Raw genomic sequence first — 19,973 nt, 5'->3', positions numbered from 1 at the left:
GCAATTATATAAATGCATGCCCAAAATTTCATGTTTGACCTTTGGATTTCGTATCGTGTACCCTTATTTACTTTTCAACTGCTACTCTATTACTACTCTGTTCAGGTATGTATATATATATATATAAAAACAAAACATGGAACGAGAAGCTGCCTTATTATTAATATTTTTTTATTAGTTCTCCTTCTTGAACGTCTTGCAGGAGAAGGCTTGAAGTGTAAGTTTTCTTACGTGCATCAGAAGTAACAAGAAATATGGCAAGTGATGTTTTTTAACCAGTAAGTAGGGGTATTTTCTCTATTAGTAAGTGCTGCGGCCCTATGCTCATTTGTCTTGAGATTTCTGTGGTTTCTTGTTCTCTTAGGCTAGCACCGATGTGGAAGATTTTATTTTTTTTACTTTTAGTTTTACTCATTAGAGCCCATGAAATCGAGCTTTGGTTATACAAAATAAGTTTCTCCTCTATATTTTTATCATACTTGTCTATAGTAAATATATATTTTTGTGTATGTGATTATACCAAATAGAGCTTACCAAATCAAGCTTTGAAACTTCTAAAATATCTCTCAAATGTAAAATATTAGATAAATTAAAGCGTATAACATTTAAAAATATAAAAAATTACAAATATAACAAACTCTATCAATGATAGACTTCTTGTTGATAGACTCTTATTGATAATAGTTTATTACTAACTATCTGAATTTTATCATATTTATAATGTTTTTTCAACTGTCCCTAGCCAGCAGGTATTCTCATAACGCCATCTCATCGTTTAATTATTATGAAAACAAGCTTTGCATTTAGACTGCTTTTCCTTTTTAATTTCCTGAAATTTACATTTGAAGTCCTTAATGAATAAGATGTAATATTGCCAATGGCCACACCATAGTTAATAGGAAAATTCGAATTGGGCTATGGAGAGAGAAACAAATGTGTGTATATATATATATATATATACGCATCGTATATATACCCACCTAACGTACAGGTTGCTATAGAAGAGAACAATGGACTATGGAGCGTCCTTTGTTAATTTATACATGCATTAATGAACCCTGCTACATTTTAAAATCATAAATTCTTCTTTCCTATGTGACATTAAAAATAAATGAGATTTTGTCCATATAAGTTGATTATATGATCGCACAGATTAATTTTCAAAAGAAAAATGGACAATATCATACTCGTAACTCCTAGGTTACACTGTGGCAAGGTATGTTTCAAAAGATTATCCGTAGAGAACAATAAAATGGATATATTGGAAGGAGAGTTGTCAGGTTTGGAAAGTTAACCTCAAACATCACAATAGCATCCACATGAAAGAGACCGTGGGAACAAACTCCATTGCCAAGAGTATGAATTATTTTCCTCTATTTTATACTACATTTTTTTATGCTCTCCTGCTTTAGAAGCCAGCTAATTTCCCTCAGTATCTCATTTCCTTCATCTCTTGAGCTCTCAAACCGAATCACAGCTTAAGATTTATTCTCTCTGATAGTGTTAATATATCTGAGTAAATCTTATCACCACCAATCTCTGCTCCAGTGGCTCCAGCCGCAACCCGTAAGATATCTTCAATAAGATTAACATTTCCCATTATATCAACGTGAGCACTACTTTCAACTCCTCTTCCTTCTAGCAGACTAGCAGGAGCCTTGTGCCTGTATTCTCTTACGTATGTAGGGCTGCCTGATGGATTGAATCGTGTTTTGTTTCGCCACCCTTTCGCACACATGAAACCGGAGCTCACTACCGGTACAGAGTCGTCACCATCGACAAAATACATCCCGCTTCTCAGACAGCCACTCCCTTTTCCCTCGATTGAGAGATCAATCCTGAATGGAATGCTTTTGCACTTATCATAAGATGAGTCATAGATATATGATCTTTCTGTGGGGATTCCCACTCCGTATAAGCAATATATCTCCATATCTGGGGCATCTGGTAGCCTGAGACGGATTTTGCAAAATGTACTTAGTTTCATGAACTTTGAAGACACAAGTAATGAAATGGAAAGTTGATCTTGGGGACAGGGATTGAGGGAAGTTGTTTGATTGCATTTGAAATTAGCAAATAATACCTCCAAAACCATGTTCCTGATGTTAGATATTGGATTATCAGCTCATATGCCAAGAGTTTATCGCATTCAGTACTGATTATCTTCTAAAGAAAATCAGATAATTCTAAAAATCTGCACAGGTACTTACTTTGTCTCAAGTGGATTTGACCAGTACTTATAATGAGCATATGTAGGATCATCAAGATCTTCAGCAATCCCATGAGAGAAATGACCATCCATCCGCTGCATCATTTTTGGAGCCACAACTCGGAGTAGATCAAAAACAGTTTTCACTGTGTAAGCTTTATTCTCGGAGACCTTTCGAATACTTTCCCTACTCATCTCATCATATTCAGTCCATACGTCGCTACAAGAGAAGCTTGAATCATTGGAGCTACCTGAATTCTTAAGTTCCTATTCAAGATCCATTCATTAGTGAATACTATCCTAAGACAGAGAGAAAAATGTCCCACTTTGAATACCTAAGTTCACCTATCAACAAAAATAGTATCTAATAATTCAGCAGTGCTAAGTTTCATCATTTGCCCCATCAAAATATTTAGTTCCAATGCACAAAAAGTAGCCAAGAAATTACCTCTGAATTTAGTGTGGAGAGCTCTGAAGAAGGTCGTGTTGCTGCTTCTTTGCTAAAAGAGATTATTCTTCCATAGTGCACTGGCTCATTTTCTTGAAAAACTTTCTTTCTTTCACTGTCTTTGGAATCGTTTTCGTTTCTAAAAGAATGTGTATCTACTTTCTTCAAATCACAATTCTGAACATCTTCAGGAGACCAATCTAAGTCACCCCAGATGGTCTCACCACCTTTCGGTAACAACGAGGCGGTCGAATCCCAGGTTCGGGAAACCCGCAACATATGTTCTAAGGTTTGAAAGCCAAGAATTTCAGATTTAAGAAAACCAGGGGTCATAGCTCTGTAAAATGCCAAGAAAACCAAGTTCATTATTTCTCCTTGAATCTCTATAAGAAGACTTAGTTCTGTCATTTGCAGGTTAATCTCTTCTTCATTTGCTTAACATTTTTTTCTGTGAATCTTCAATAAATATTTGATAGTTAAATTATAAATGCCTTTCTCTAATAATTCACAAAGCCTGAGAAATCCTACACTTTTGAGTCAAGATTTTGACACAATTATTAAAGTATTATATTTCTTAGTTCTTTTCACCTTAAGAAATAAATACAAAAATAAATCCATCTCATCTATTTCAATAATAAATTCGATCTCGAAAATTCTAGTTCAGAAAAGTTGATGAAATTTGAAATGAAGGTTATCAATAAATTCTAAAACTAAAATATTTTATCCAAAACACTTTAAACCATCGTTATTAAAGATGAAAAATGAGAAATGAAGATTAAAAGAATTTGTCAAAACACCTGTGAAAAAACAAAATCAGAATGAGAAATAGAAAATAATAACAAATTACAATAACGACAAAATTTGTTCATTAAATACAAATAAAATACTCTAAAAATAATAGTCACAAACTTGTTAAGAGTAAAGGAGAGAAGAGAACCTGAGCAAAGCAACGTGTCTGTCTTCAGCTGAAAGAATTTTACTGACTGCCTTTGGAGTTCCCAAAAATGTAGAACCAATATTCATGATTGCTTTAATATGCTTGGCACACCACCCATGGCCGCCGCCTCCGCCCATCGGTGGCGGCGCTTCCACCCACTTCATGAAGTGCAGGTAGTACAGAACCCCCATTGAATGAGGCACCACCACCACTTTATTCCCCCCATTTGTTTCATACATTACCTCTATTTTACTCTTCAATCTGCTCAGGGCTCTGTCTCTAACCTGCGTGATTTCTCAACTCAAATTATGGAAAATCCAATGAAGTGATGAATGATATATTTGATTGCAAGAAGAAGAAGAGGGTATCTGGTCACATACCTCTGTATTTTGGAAGGCGATCCTCCAATCATATGCAGCCATGTGTAAGTTCTTTCCATCATAACCAATTTTAGCCAGATTTTCAATGAGAACAGCCCAAACGAAGTAGCCTTGGGCGAAATAATCAGCGGCCACAAGGCCTTCGACTGGCCGGACTCGAATGCCTGGTGGGTCAAGCCCTGTTTCATTGTCCAGAGACAGATGCTCCAACCAGCATAATGGTCTGAAAATTTGAATTCAAGTTTTCAAATGGGTACTTCCAGAATCAAATAAAAAGCTTCAAATTGTAAAATTGATCTGAAATTAGCTAACCTTTTCAATGTTTCAGTGAAACTCCCACCCCACAGACGCTTTCGAAAGAGCCCCTCGGCGCAGGGCTTGCCGTCCCAGAGCTCTAGCCCACCGGTGACAATTCCAGGCACTAAAACGACTGGGTGAAGACCTGATATCCCTTCTCGCTTTAGAACAGCTCCCGGAGAATCAATCGCCGGAAAGCCAGGTAGTGTAAGAGGCAAATAATGGTAGAGGAAAAACATCAGCCACCAAAATGTACAGATGTATCCAATAATCCAACAGCAGTTATCTAAGCACTTCCATTCTCTTGATTGCCTCTTAATGATGTTCTTGTTTCCTTTCTTCTTCTTGTCCTCGTCTTGCTTCTTTTGCATCAATTTCTTCACATATGCGACAATGACATTATGTTTATCCTCTGATTTATGCGCTTCAATGGGTTGGACCCCCATAGAAGAACTCTTAACAGGGTTGACGAAGTACAATTTGCGGAGACGAAGAACAGAGGCCATGGATTAAGGAGTGAAGAAGTTGAAATCAAGAAAATTAAAGAAAAATGAGGAGAACCCATGAATTATGGGGGCTTTTAAAACAGAAAAAAGGTTTAGAAGACTTGAAGGAGCTGTCAAGAAGACAATACACGTGGTGAAATGAAAAGGAGAAGAGAGAGTAAATGGCCTGGTGGCCATGGGTGGCTGAAGGTGTGCAGTGCAGTAAGAAAAAAACAGGGGATGTGAAATGGAAAGAGAAAAAGAAGAGGCTTCTCTGTTCTTAAACCCATAAGGAGAAAGAAAAAAGGAGAAATGGTTTCTGCAAATTGATGAGGAAATGGGAATGGAGAATCCAAAGAAACACATTTTGTTTTATCAAAATGACACTTGGCTCTGTTTCTGCATGGGCGCTTCATCATGTGTCATCCTTTCCAAATTACAACTTGTGAGTAACACTCTTTTCCCTTCATACATTACTCTGTTTGATGTTAAATTAAATGTATTGAAAAGGGAACTAAATTACTTTTTTCCTTTTTTTGCTAAACGTAAAGCTAAAAAAATAAAAAAAAAATAAAAAAATAATATTGAATGAGATGCTTACACCTCATTCTGAATAATTATAATTGGTCACATAATAAATGCGATCTGTTTTAACTGCGAATTACAATTTGTGAATATGCATCTTTTTAAGATTAGAATTACATTAATGTAACATCTATTAATATTTAGGAAAAATTATCGAAAATAACCCTTAAATAATTTTATCTTCACAAAGATTGAAATAGTTTTTGTTGGTTCATCTCGGTGAAGATCGACTATCAAAATTTAAATAAAAAAATTATCTTTCCATCTTGTATCCAAACTATCGAATATTATAGACTTTTTTTATGAAATAATTTTCATAATATTATATAATCTTTCTAAATTTTATATCTTACATAATTTTTCAAATCATATCCTACCTAATTTTTAAAATCTTAGCCCAGATTCAATTTTCAAATGGATTTATGAATCATTTTAGACTTCTTTGGTGAAATAATTTTTAAAATATTATGTTATCTTTCTAAATCTTATATCGTACATAATTTTTCAAATCTTATCCTACCTAATTCTTAAAATCTTACACCCAATTTCAATTTCCAAATGGATTTATCAATCATCCAAATGGATTTTTCAAATAGATATTAGATGATCCAAAAAGAAATAATAGTTTAGATATAAGATAAAAAAAAATTGATTTTTTATTCAAATCTTGGTGATCGATCACAATCGGGATGGATCGAGAAAAACTATTTCAATTTTTGAAAAGAATACCAATTGTGAAGGATGGAAACATTTGAGGGTTGTTTCTCACAATTTTTCAATATTATGGAAACAAATATCTAATATGAATAAAAGAAGTATAGTACTTTTTGTAGTATTAGAAATTAAAATATTTTAAATTTATTTTGTGTGGTTTGATTGAAATGCCGAGATTTGTATATTTTGAAAAAGCAATATTTAGGTAATCTCTATCATTCTCATCCTACACATGAGAATGAAATGAAATATTTTTTTGACAAAAAAAAAAAAAAAGTGGAAGAATTTTATCATATAAAAAATTATGATTTGATAATATGGTAAGATGTATTAATATAAATATTGTCTTAGATGTATTTAGGACTTCTTTGATAGACAACTAAAATTTTGTTTTATATTTTTAAATTCAGTTAGTTTAGTAAATATGTGTTGCTTGACAATCTAATACTAAAATTTGCATGATTCCAGTGTATCCAATTTTTGAATTCAAGATTTTAATGGTATTAAAAATGACAAAAAAAAACAATAATAAATATGTTATTTCATGTTATAAACTCAGTTATTTTGTTAAATTAAAATATGTAATATATTACATATTGTATATTATATGATAATACAAAATAATAATTATACAAAAAAATTAATATAAAACAAATCCATAAATTAATTAATATGTAGTGAGTAATTAAATATATTTTGAAAAAATATTTTAATTAGAATTTAATTTCTAAATATGCTATCAAATACATATACTAAAATATGGAATACAATTATGTTTTATTTGAATTTCTTATATTCAAAATAGGTGTTTTAAGTATTTTTTTTTTCTATTTTAAAATAAATCTAAATATTATTCATATTATATCTGATAAACATGGTTAAATTATTAAAGCATGCGTTTTGGAGGAAAGAAGAAAAAAAAAAAAAAAACTGAGCGCACACGATTTGACTAGAAATATCACACTTGGGCACTGTGGGCGTTAAAAGATATAAAGTTATGTGTGCTTTTTCTTTTTTCTCTGCTGTGATTTATTCCTTTTTGGGATGCGTACTCTCCTGACATTCTGTAATTTACCCATAAATATTTTGTACCTACTATCCTTACATCTACGTATATATTTTGTTGATAAATTATAAACATCACCTTGAGTTATTAGTCACCATTACAATTAAATCCTTAAATTTTTAATTTCAATATTCAACCTTTAAAATTATATGAATGTTAAAATTAATTAATATAATTATATAAACTGTAATATTTGCATAAGTATGAGTATTAATTAATATAATTATATAAACTGTAACGTTTGAATAAGTATGAGTATTCAAGTTTTATTATTTGTAGATTTAGTTTCTACAATTGAAAATTTGATAGTGTAATTGCAACTACCACCATATTTCATGAGTGATTTTTGTAATCTGTCCATATATTTTTTAAAAAAATTCAATCATGTTCTCAAGGTCATACAAAAGTTATTATATTATATTTCTTGTACAATCATTATAGAGATGAGAGATCGAACCTCTCACCTCTAAAATGAAATGTCATGCCAATTATCACGAAGTTAAATTCACTTTGATAATGTTATGATAGTTAAGTTATATATATATATATATATATATATATATTTGACTCATTATATATTTTTTAATGTTTGGTAGATTTTATTTTTAAGTACATTAATGTGTAATTGAGTATCCTATTGTTGTTTTAATTGAATACTCTCAACTCATTACGTGCATATTGATTTTTTTCATTTAAAATCATTTTTGGTTTATTTTTTATAGTATTTATGTAATAAAATTATTGAAAAATAAGTGGAGACTGATTTTTTTTTTTTTTTTTTTTTTTTTTACTAAAGTACTATAAAAACAAATAGATATATATTTAGATCAAACTAAAATAATCTACAAATATCAGCTATGTTGGGTAACTATTTCATTTTTTTTGTTTGTTTCTTGTTTTTTATTTTCTCTCCATTTTTTTATAATGGTTTGTATACAATTGTTGAATTCTTAGTTAAATTTTAAAAATAAAAATACTTTTTTAAAAATACTTTTTTTTAGTTTTCAAAATTTTGTTTGATTTTTTAATTCATTGGCAAAAATAAGATAACAAATGAATAAAATTGGGAGTGAAAATAGTGTCTATAGGTTTAATTTTAAAAAACTAAAAATAAAAAAATCAAATTGTATCCAAGCGAGACCATTATAATTCAACTAATTGATCATGTTATTATTATTATTTTTTTTTTTTGAGAATGTAATTTATCCAAGTAATTGTAGTCTCTAGGGGTCATTCTTCTTTTTCCTTTCTTATTATGAGAAACATACTTATTTGATAACATTTTTTTACTCAATTTAAAAAAAAAAAGTTTCCAAAATAGGGGTTAATTGCGAAGAACTATATATATAAAAAAAAAAAGTTTATTTTCCTTCTATCTACTAAAAATATCCATGTTTTAAATTTTTTAAAAAAATAAAAAAATAAATAAAGAAGAAAGAGAACTTAGGATATCTAAGTATTTGCAGCCCCAGGTTGCTAAAGTCGATGATGACGGATTGGAAGATTCTTATGGTTCTGGGCTTCTCATATGAAGCTCAATTACAATACCCACACACCAATGGGACAACGGGCCCAAATATGCCATCATTTGAAAATTTAAATAATTTAAATAATAATAATTACTATTATTATTATTATTTAAAATTACAAGCCATTTAAGGGTGAATATTCAATGTCACATGAATCATCTTTACGTCGAGAATGGTATTCATTTTTTAAAATTTTATTTGTGAGGACTAAGGATATTGTTTGATACTCATAGGTTTCCCCTAATATATCACTAATTAGCTTAGATATTATTAATTATGATATTCATTTATTAACCTATATACTGTTGGTTGGTTGTATTCTTAGTGATCACTATTTTTACAACAATTGTTATTAATTACAACCCTCGTTTTATAATAATAATGGGGAGTAGTGATCAAACAATTAACCTTTAAAATAGTAATTAGTATCTTGGTTATTGGACAAAAGTTTAGTACATTTCAATCGTCTTTTCTCCATGTCTAAGTTAGGTTAGGTTTGTAGCTACCAACAATTAGTTTGGTTAAATTTTGGTCTATTTAGACTCTAAACTTCTAACACTTCAAATTTAGTTATTGAGCTTTTGATTTTTATATATATATATAAAGAATTCACAAATTTGGAGTTTAGGATTCCATTAAACATTGAGCAATTACTTTAAAAAAAAAATTAAAAGAGATATTAAAAGCATGAAATTGAATGTTCAGGGACTATGAAGTTTAGAGAAATCAAATGGTCACAAATCGTCGATGAAAATATTGATATCCTAATTTTATGGAAATATCGATGTCTATGGAAATTTTGAAAAAAAAGATTGTGGAAATTGATGGAAATCAATAGAAATTGTTATAATTAACTAATGAAACTCTTATTGTGGCTTAATTGGACTATAATTGACCATTTCTAATCACAATTTCTATAAAGTATGAAAACATTTAGATATCTATTGTAAATGTATGTGTAAATGTTCATGCAAGAGCATAAATTTAAAAAAAAAATGAACAAATAGTTACAAAATAATATAAAGTATAGGAATATTTTGAGGTGAAATGATATGAAAATTATGAAAGTTTTGGATGGTAAAAGAAAAAAGAATACACATCGATTCGAGGTGAAATGATGTAAAAATTTAATGAAAAAAGTTTGAATGAGGTTGAAAATAAGTATAGATTATGCTTTATGATTATTTCAAATTCAATTTTTTTAGAAATGAAAGTTTTGGATCGAAAATAAAGTTAAAAACGGAGAAAAGTTGGAATTTAGAAAACATAGCACATAAAAATGTTTAATCATTTGTCAAAATGATATTGGTGTGTGAAACTATAGAATTGTGTGTAATCAGGACACGAAATGGAAAAACTTGAATTGGGCCAACATAATTAATTTAAAAAAATCAAAATTTTCTCGAAACGTCAAAATTTCTTGAAATTTTCTCATCTTGAAATTTCGTCGAAATGGGGGAAGTTGGAATATTCTCGAAATTATCGATAAATTTTGTCAAAATTGGGAAAAAATGAAGATTTTCCCATCAAAATTTCGAGATTTCGATAGAAATTTTAAACCATGGTTGCAGAGAGGTATGTTGGGAGGGGACTTTTCCTCTTTTATATGGTTTTCAGATATACTTAGAAATCAAGGATCAAGTTAAATAATTCAGAGCAAATGAATGAGAAAAGCTTACTGTTCTACACTTTCTGTATAATCACAAAGGGTTTAAATACCCAAAAGTTTACATGAGAGAGACACAAAATATCACATAAAATATGCTAACCATCTAACAACTTTTTATAACAAAGTGCTGAAGAATAGATTAGAGAGAAGCTAACAAAAAGACATATTCTTAAGTTGCTTTAACATCCCCGCAAACATAGGGGTGATAGGATCACACCAAGTTTGATCGAAGTACATAAAAACGAGTTTCAGACAGTGGCTTTATCAGACCATTAGCAAGTTGATGAAGAGAAGGTACATACCGAATATCGAGTTGTTTGTCAAGGACTTTATCGCTTACAAAATGAACATCTAACTCGACATGCTTACTCTGAGCATGAAAAACAAGATTAGCAGCCAAATAGAAAGTACTAACATTATCATACCAAATAATAGGCAATTTAGGAGATCATAAGCTAATTTCTCATAACAAGGATTATAACCAACTGATTTCAGCAATAGTTTGAGCTAAGGATCAGTATTCGAACTTAGTACTAGAACGAGCAACAATATGTTGTTTCTTCGACGACCAAGCAACCAGGGCATCACCAAGAAAAACACAATGGGCATAAATGGATTTGCGACCGTCAGGACTGCATGCCCAGTCCGCATTTGTGTAAGCTACTAATGATGAGGAATTTGACTTTGGATTATGTAAAATGAAGTGAAGAGTACTCTTAAGATATCGCAAGACACGCTTAATGATGGAACCCTGTTAAAGGTCCTTGAGCAGAAACAAATTGTCTCAATTTTCCAATTTTCACAGAACTCAGAATTTACAGTGGAAGGTGGAAGAACATACAATTATGCACTTAATTCAGAAGATTACAGTATGCTTATAACAAAAAAATCAGAAGAATAACATGGGTTCATAACCCTTATCTTTGAAGTCTAATCTTCACGTAATTCCCCTCCAAGAACGGTCACAAACAGTACGAGCTCCAATTGGGCACCACCGGTAAAAAAAACCTTTGTATTCTCTAGGTTGAGAACCCATGAGTTTGTGGGCTTTGGCTATTTTAGACGAGAGGAAAACGAGAGAGATGGGAGGTGAGAGAAAAAAAATGAGGAATGAAAGAATTTTACAGAAAGGTTTTGTTATATATATATATATTAATTGATTTATTAAAAGTAATAAATTAATTTTATTTTTAAAATCAATTTTAGGAGGGAGTTACAACTATATGTTATATCAAGTATAACACAATCTGTGGTTTTTATATTATATCAAATATAATATAACCTATAGTTTCAATTCTCTCTCACTAATGACTTTTAATATAAACCACATTTATCTTGAATTTTCGAATTATACTCAAATATTTATTTTCTTTCAAATAATTTTCGAATTAAACCACATTTGTCTTTAGTGGAGTGCCTGACAGTTAACGGATGGTGGATTCCGTGACTAAAGAGTTTAGTCAGTTATTCACATACTGTTGGAGCTTCGAGCTACAGGTCCATAAGGTCCCCTTGGTAGCTCAATGGATTCAATTGAGGATCAGTTATTGGTGTTGATTTGAAATGTTCAAATTGACAAGAGGTATTTTCATTATATATGATATAATCGGTATGATGTATGAGATACATCTAGTGGAAGATTGATGTAAATGAGATTTACATTAAGTACCATGGAATAGAAAAAGAACTATGGTTTATATGTTTCATGAGATGAAATATTAAAACTATAAGTTATAAATATAGTATGATAAGTTGGTTATCATTTATATTTATAATAATATTAATTATTAGATAATTAATTCTTTTTCTTTAATAACTAATTGAGTGGGTGGTTATTGGTGATTTATGGTAACCGTGAGTTAAAAAGAAAAATTGTTTTCCTAATTTTAGTACGTTTTTATAAAAGGAAAAAGTTGTTTTTGAGTTTTCTCTCGCAAAAAGAAACTCACGGACGCTTGTCAAGTAAATACCGATTTACTAAGCGACGGCGTGTTTTAGTAAACGATCGTGTAGTGTTTTGTAGGCGACAGACACTGAGCTAAATGATCGCTTAGCTTTTTTCTAGACAATCGCTTAGCTTTAGCTAAACGATTGGGCATCGACCTATGCGATAGGTTTCTGTCTTTTCCCACTAGCCCAATCGTGTACACAATTGTTCATTCCTCCTTCGTGTCTGATACCAAGTTCGAATAGAGTCCACCCTCTGGATTCTCACATCGAGAATACCAAGGTAACTTTTTTGGTGGTGTCATACTCAACTCGACACCGTCGAGGTTCTGTGGAGGCCATTCGTGTTGCTGAGGAGTTCGTGACCAAGGCGATTGTAGAGGACGAGTACGCGGTGTTCGTGCTGTAGAGCGGTCGTGTTGTTCGAGCGTTCAAGGTTGCTATGTTCGAGCGTTCATGAGCAAGGAGCATGGAGACGAGTCTACAAATGTTTGTAACTTTCACCTTGTTCATTTGTAGTTATCATGTTGTAATTTCTATATTAATTGCATAACTGTTTGTTTTGTTTTCGACTGTAATTTGTAATTGTTCATTCATGATTATAATTTAGAATGATCTATATTCCGCTGCTGATGGAAATCTCGAGTTTGATTTCCTTCACATTTTGAATCAAACAACGATCAGTAACGGCAAAGAAAGTATACTTAGGATTAGGTTTAACAATACCACTTTTGGATCGAGTTTGCATCAGATGTACAAACATCAATTCTGAAACAAGAAAAATATTGTTAAGAGCATCGAATTGAGCAGACTCGAACACATCAGAAGTGTCATTATCCAGGTAAACACCATCATCTGCCTCACCAGAAACTGAATTTTTCGCTTGTTCGGGTAAAGAAGACGTCGGAGGAGATGCTGCAAGGACTTAAATGGGTGGTTTGAGGAGAAATGGCGGAAGCGAGCACATTTGTGGAAGTGAATCCAGGCGGTTGGTAATTTGGTGAGGCAAATGTGTTATTAGAGTTTACGTGTGGCAGTGGGTTATCGCAAGGCAGTGGACTTTTTATAGGAGGACACGTTTGATTGCAAATTAAGGGAAGAGTGTTGGGCAATTGTGGTGGGTTCATGGGAAAATTTTGTCCTACTGGACTAGTGATATTAATGGGTAATGGATCGGGAAAGTTTGAGGAGCTTGTTGATGTAGCATTGTATCAGCAACAACGGAAGCACAAGAATCATTTAAGCACTCAAATTTACTAATTTTGGCAAAATATAAAGCATGCTCTTGCAGAAAAACAAGTGAGTTTCAAGACATACCTCTTGAAGAACTTCTTCAAAGCTTCTTCTCCAGTTGCTATCTTCTCCAAATCTTGTTGCAGACCACCTCAAGATCTTCTCCACTATTCTCTTGGTGCTCTAGATTGAGTTGTGGGACTCAAAACAAACTTGAATCAAGGGATGTAGGAGAAATGCTCACGACAGTAATCTTGTTGAAGAACTCTTTCCTCAAACTGAACTTTTCTCTCAAATTCTCTATAGATTGCATGCCCAATTATCACTCCAATCTCTTCATTATATTGCAGATCAATATGCAAAAGAGAGACTTACATGAGTTGCAGCTCATGCTTGGAGAAGACAAGGCAAAGTGAATGTATTCTTGTGTGAGCTAGTGAAGAAATGGATAATGGAAAATCAACATTTTCCATTTAAGTGTTTTGTTTTTTCTTTCTTCTTTTCAATTTTATCATAAAATCAAATTTTGATTTTAGAAAATGAAAATTTTAATTAATTTCATAAATTAATTATTTAAATAAAACTTAATTAATTTAATATCAAATATTAAATTAATTTAAACACATATCCGTCGTTATATATTTAAATCATATTTAAATGTATAAATTCTCCTATTCCGTTTAATTCTCAAATTAAACATGTAATTATATCTCATATAATTACTAATTTCCTTAATTCTAATTTGAACGATTCAAATTAACTTATCACGCTAGAGCTAGTCCGAGCTAGTAGGGGGACCTCGCGGACCTCGTGGACCTACAGATCATGGGCTCCAACGATCCGAGATTAACTGGCTAAACTCATTAGACCAAATTAATCCTCATTCGTTAATTAATGGGTCACTCTACTAAAACTCATAGTTGCACTCCCTTCACTGTAGATATATTATGTCCACATAATTTAACTATGATCAGCAAATCGACCCTTAACAGGTTGTTTGTAATAACGGCTAGGTCAATTATCTGTTTTACCCCCGAGATTACGTCTTATTCCTCAAGTCCCTACTGATCCTCTAATGAACAACAGGTTTGTGATCCAATCACTAAACCAAACTCTCTCAGCCCAGTGAGAGGGTGGGGCCCCTCGTTCAAGACTTGAATTCAGTACTTGAGAGAACAACCTTTCTCCTATCCCTAAATCGGGTAGGCGTGAACTCCGTCTTGCACCCTATATCCCCAGCTATCTATCCGGTCTTACCCTGAAATGGGAGTCTTATTGAGCCGGTGCTGTTGAGCCCTCACCTATGTAAATCTAAGGGCAATCCCGAATAAACAAGAGTTCATAGTTAGCCCAGGATTAAGATCGAGTAACCTAGGTCATCTAGGTGAAATAGTCAGTCTTAAATAGTAAACAATGTTATAAAGTAAGAGTGGCTTATTTCTTGGTCTTGATCTTATGCAAACTCATTGCATAGGACGTCCTCACTCCTCATGTCATAACATGTACGAATTAGGATCACATCGTATGTAGCACTTTACAACTCTTTGTAACAACTATAGTGTAGGCCGCATCCCATGGTGTTACCAGAATAAGGTACCCAACCTTATTCATGTACCACAGATCATTTTGACTATTTACTCGAACTTAATCCACTCTTATGTCTCTACATAAAGTTCAAGTACTCATATAATAGTCATGGGTCTTAGTTTATTGGATTTAGACTTTTATACAATTTATGAAATCAATAATAAGTATATTGATTATAAAAAATGTTTATCATTTTACAAACTGCGAGTTTTAGGACATAAAACCCAACAGTTGAAACAGGACAAGGAGTTAGATTTTTAGTAGAGGTGAGAAAACCATTTTTAAAGGGAAAAACAACTTCATTAAAAATCACACTACGAGATATGTAGAGACGACCATTTGAGCTTTGGTATTTATAACCTTTGTGGGTTTCACTATAACCAAGAAAAATACACTGTGAACTATGAAATTGAAATTTATGTTTTTGGTTGGGATGAAGACATGGAAAGCAAGCACACCCAAATACTTTAAAAAATGAGTAATTTAGTTTTTTATAAAAACCTTTTTCCAAGGTGAAATGTTATCAAGGACTGGAGTTGGTAACCTATTAATAATAAAGACAGCAGAGACAAAAAAATCCCACAAGAAACGTAAAGGCATGAAGGCTTGAGCAAGAAGTGTAAGACCTATCTCAAAGATATGTCGATGTTTACGTTCAACAATACTATTTTGGTGACTTCTGTGAGGACAAGAATGAAGAAATTCAATACCCTTGCCTTTTAAATAGAAAGAAAAGGATCGACATTCCCCTCCCCAATCACTTTGAAGAATTTTAAATTTGGTTTCAAATTTGCTTTTTACTAGAGTTTTATATTGAATGAACATGGACAGGGCCTGACTTTTGAGCTTAAGAGGAAAAATGTGTGTGAAGCGATTAAAATTGTCAACAAAACTTATATAGTAACGATAACCATTGGTGGAGCACACAGGAGTAGGCCCCAAAGGTCACAATGCACAAACTCAAGTAGTTTTGTAGTATAAGAATTTGAGGAAGGAATGGGCAAGGTGTGGGATTTTCCATATTGGCATGCAATGCAAAAATGAGTTATTTTATTTGAAAATTTCAAATTACAACTACAAAAAACATAAGAAAGACCCAGTTTGAAGCATGGCCTAATCGCTAGTGCCATGTTTCATTAGACACATTATTTTTTGCAAAACTAGACGTGGACTTGTTAATGGAAGAGGTAACATAGCTTTCAAATTTATTCCTAGAACTAAGAACATTAGGCCTTTTTGTAGTGGACAGAGTTGGAAAGGTAATTTGGTAGAGCCCATTCTTAAGTGTTCCTTGTAGCATCACCTTCTTTATCTCCTTGTCCTTCAACAATTCGAGTGAAATTCAACAAATGCATTATTGTCCATAGTCAATTTGGCAATACTAATCAGATTTCATTTAATATTGGGAACATGCAACACTTTTTTCAAGGTGATGGGCATCTGATTAGAGCTTTTAGAATATATAGTTGAATCACCAACACTGTAAATGTTTAGTTCTGTTCCATCGCCAACAAATAAAGATTCAGTACCACAATATTTAATTTGTGAATTCAAATTACCCGCATTTTTAGTAATGTGGTCTGTAGCTCCACTGTCAGCTAACCAATTTGAGTCATTTAAAATTTCTGGGGTAGCAACAAAGGTTGATGCATTGGAGGAACCTTGGCCACCATGTCCTCTTGAATTATTAAACTCTTCCACTTTCCAGCGATAACAAATATGTGTCATATGCCTATTCCATAAATTTGACAAATAGGCTTGGAATTATAATTACCTTGATAGTTACCATTCCTTCTATTCGGTTGATTTAAACTGCTAGAATTATTGTTGGTTGATGATCTATTTTGACCATCTCGAGGAGCATTTCCATGGTTATTGTAGACAACATTAACACGACCATCTACAAAGACAACATTAGTAGTACTCACAACATTGAGACGAATCAGATTACTCTCAAATGTGGTTAGAGATGAATAGAAATCTAGCCATGATAAAATGGCTTTACCTTCAATAGTACAAGTAATGGAAAGGTACTTAACATCAAGACCTATTATAGCATAAGAGATCAGATTGTCAAGAGATACTAGTGAGCCAACCAACTTCATGTTTTCACTTGTCTGTTTCATCAGAGACAAGTATTCTGCCATTCCCATATTTCTCTTTCTTGTGGTTTGAAGAATTGCTCTCAGTTAGTTGATGTGTACCCTGCTTGTTGCACCAAATAGACCATATAGAGCTTGTCAAACTTCTCTTGATGTTGAGAGTCCAACAACTTCGGATGTAATGATCGATATCATTGATCCAAACAACCACCCAAGGAGAGCCTGATCTATAGTCACCCATTGTTCAAATGCCAGAATGGGAGTAGAAGTTGTGGATGTTGTTCCACTGCCAGCAGGGTATTTTGTGTTTGAGTGGAGGCAGAATTTTTTGACATGGTTTTGGATAGCCTGATGCTCTGATACCAACTTAAAAATCAAGGATCAAGTTAAAATAATTCAGAGCAAATGAATGAAAAATGCTTACTGTAAATCTACACTTTCTGTATAATCACAAAGGGTTCAAATACCCAAAAGTTTATATGAGAGAGACTAACAAAATATCACATAAAATATGCTAACCACCTAACTATAGGAGTAAAAGCCTTAAACGCAGCAGAAATCACATAACCAAAACTCGTTATTAATATGAGATTTCTAAAATGTCCATACATTGGACAATTCAGAAATAATACAGAGACCAAAACAAAATTCAGCCTACTTTAAAAGTAGATCATAGGCTAAGCATGTTTTATAAAATAAAACTATAGAGAAAAGGTTAACAATACTTACTTTGTAGAAACCTTGATTGAATTTGTCAATTCGCCAATTGGATTGAATTCTACCACAAGGCTACAATCTTATTCTCTGAGATTTGAGGGTTTTGGTTTGTGGGAACCAGGAAAAACTAATAAAGATTGGAGACGGAGAATATGAAGGGAAAAAAAACACTGCATAACTCTTCTGTGTAAACTATCTTTTCTTATGATAAAAAACAGTACTTTTGATCAACAGAGATAGAGCAACGTGGGATCAACCACATTTCAGATAACTCGCCTACGTGAAAGTTATCTGATTAGTTAATTAAATTAATTAAATAATCATTAATTAAATCTAATTTAATTAATTATTTCATTTAAATCATATTAAATGAAACATCTCCCACATAACCTATAGTTTTAATTCAATTAATTAAATTAAATTAAATTAAATAATTAGTTAACTCTCCAATGAAATAATTATCAGTCTATTTTTTCTCATAACCTATAGTTTTTATGTGCATCAAATACACATCAATTTTAACCTATAGTTTTAATATGAATCCAATTCACATTTAATTAATATTTGAACTTCTTCAAATATTTAATTCTCCCATAAATTATTTTGAACTATATCCAAAATTAAATTCATATTATAAAGTCTAAATGAAATACAAATTTTATATTATAATGTATCATTATATATTATATTATTTCCCTAAGTGAGTTTGAACATTTCATATTCAATTCAAGACATAATTACCTCAATTCCCTTTACGAGCTAGGAAGGAACTCATGGACCTACAAATCAAAAGCTTCAATGATATGAAATTAATTAGCTAAACTCATTAACCAAATTAATAAATATTCATTAACTATGGGTACACTCCACTAAAGACTCACAACTGCACTCTTCTCCCTGCAGATATATTTTTGTGTCCATGGATATAGACCAATGACAACAAGTTAGTCCTTCACGAGTATTTGTAACACCAGCTAGGTCAAATTACCAACCATTGGGTTATCTCTATAGCCTTAAGTACTAGTTCTCCTCTAATGAACAACCTGTTTAAACCTATTTATGGTCCAACCATTAAACAGAAACCCCTCTTGGGCCAGTGAGAGAGTAGGGCCCTTTGTTTAAGTCCAGAGACACTACTTAAAGGAACACTCATCTACTTATCCTAAAGTCAGGAATGAGTGAAATCCATCTTGTATTATTGTATTTCCAGTACCCCACTCGGTCTTTTCCCCACAATGGTAGGTTTATTGAGTCGAAAAATTGGCCATTCTCACCCATACAAATCAAAGGACAATCTCTTGTAGCAGAAGTTCATAATACACTCGAGATTAAGACTAAGTTGTCTAAGTCATCCTATTGAAATAGAAACCTTACTAGTTAAGGATGTTACATCTAGTGGTTACTATTTTGCAGTTCAGTCTTATGAAAACTCATTGCATAGGATACCCCACTCGCATGTCATCTACACAAATGCATTAGATTATTGTGTTTATATCAAATACAAAGTGGGTCACCTCCACAATGTCACAAGGATAAGGTACCTAGTCTTATCCCTGTACTATAGACTCTTTAGGTTGTATCTTGAACATTGATCTCTGTATGTCTCCACATACAGTTCAAGACTCATTAGACAGTCTAGGATGTTAGTTTATTGAATCTAAGGTTATAAGACAAAATAGAATACAACATAATCAATAACATTTATTGAAATAACATCGATAACTCTTTATTGATGACGGTCAATTATTTACATTTACTATATACAAGTTTTAGGGCACAAAATCTAGCACTAACAACTTTTTATCACAAAGTGTTGAAGAATAGATTAGAGAAAAACTAACAAAAATACCTAGTCTTAAGTTGTTTTAACAGATATGGAAGAAAAAATTGTTCCAATTATAACATATTATAATTCATTAACGCCCCGTGCAGTAATTATTTTGGTCTCGTTTAGTAATCATTTGGTTTTTTATTTTTTTTTTCTAAAATTAAGTCTATAAGCACTACTTCCACCTCAAAATTTCTTTCTTTGTTATCTACCTTTTACCAATGGTTTAAAAAATCAAGC

General features: G+C 32.1%; 1 protein-coding gene across 1 annotated transcript; it reads right to left on the bottom strand.

Moving 5' to 3' along the window:
- Positions 1-1,182: 1,182 nt before the first annotated feature.
- Positions 1,183-5,161, bottom strand: LOC120088742 (putative phospholipid:diacylglycerol acyltransferase 2). Its single transcript, XM_039046176.1, has 6 exons — positions 4,287-5,161; positions 3,975-4,197; positions 3,595-3,878; positions 2,658-2,994; positions 2,211-2,476; positions 1,183-1,952 (listed from the first exon to the last, which is right to left on the bottom strand). Exons 1-6 carry the CDS (start codon positions 4,775-4,777, stop codon positions 1,472-1,474), a joined length of 2,082 nt encoding a protein of 693 aa, XP_038902104.1. The 5' UTR covers positions 4,778-5,161; the 3' UTR covers positions 1,183-1,471.
- Positions 5,162-19,973: the final 14,812 nt, after the last annotated feature.

This window comes from Benincasa hispida, chromosome 10 (assembly GCF_009727055.1).
Source record: "Benincasa hispida cultivar B227 chromosome 10, ASM972705v1, whole genome shotgun sequence".
Taxonomy (NCBI): domain Eukaryota; kingdom Viridiplantae; phylum Streptophyta; class Magnoliopsida; order Cucurbitales; family Cucurbitaceae; genus Benincasa; species Benincasa hispida.
This window is presented reverse-complemented; position numbering and strand designations above follow the sequence as displayed.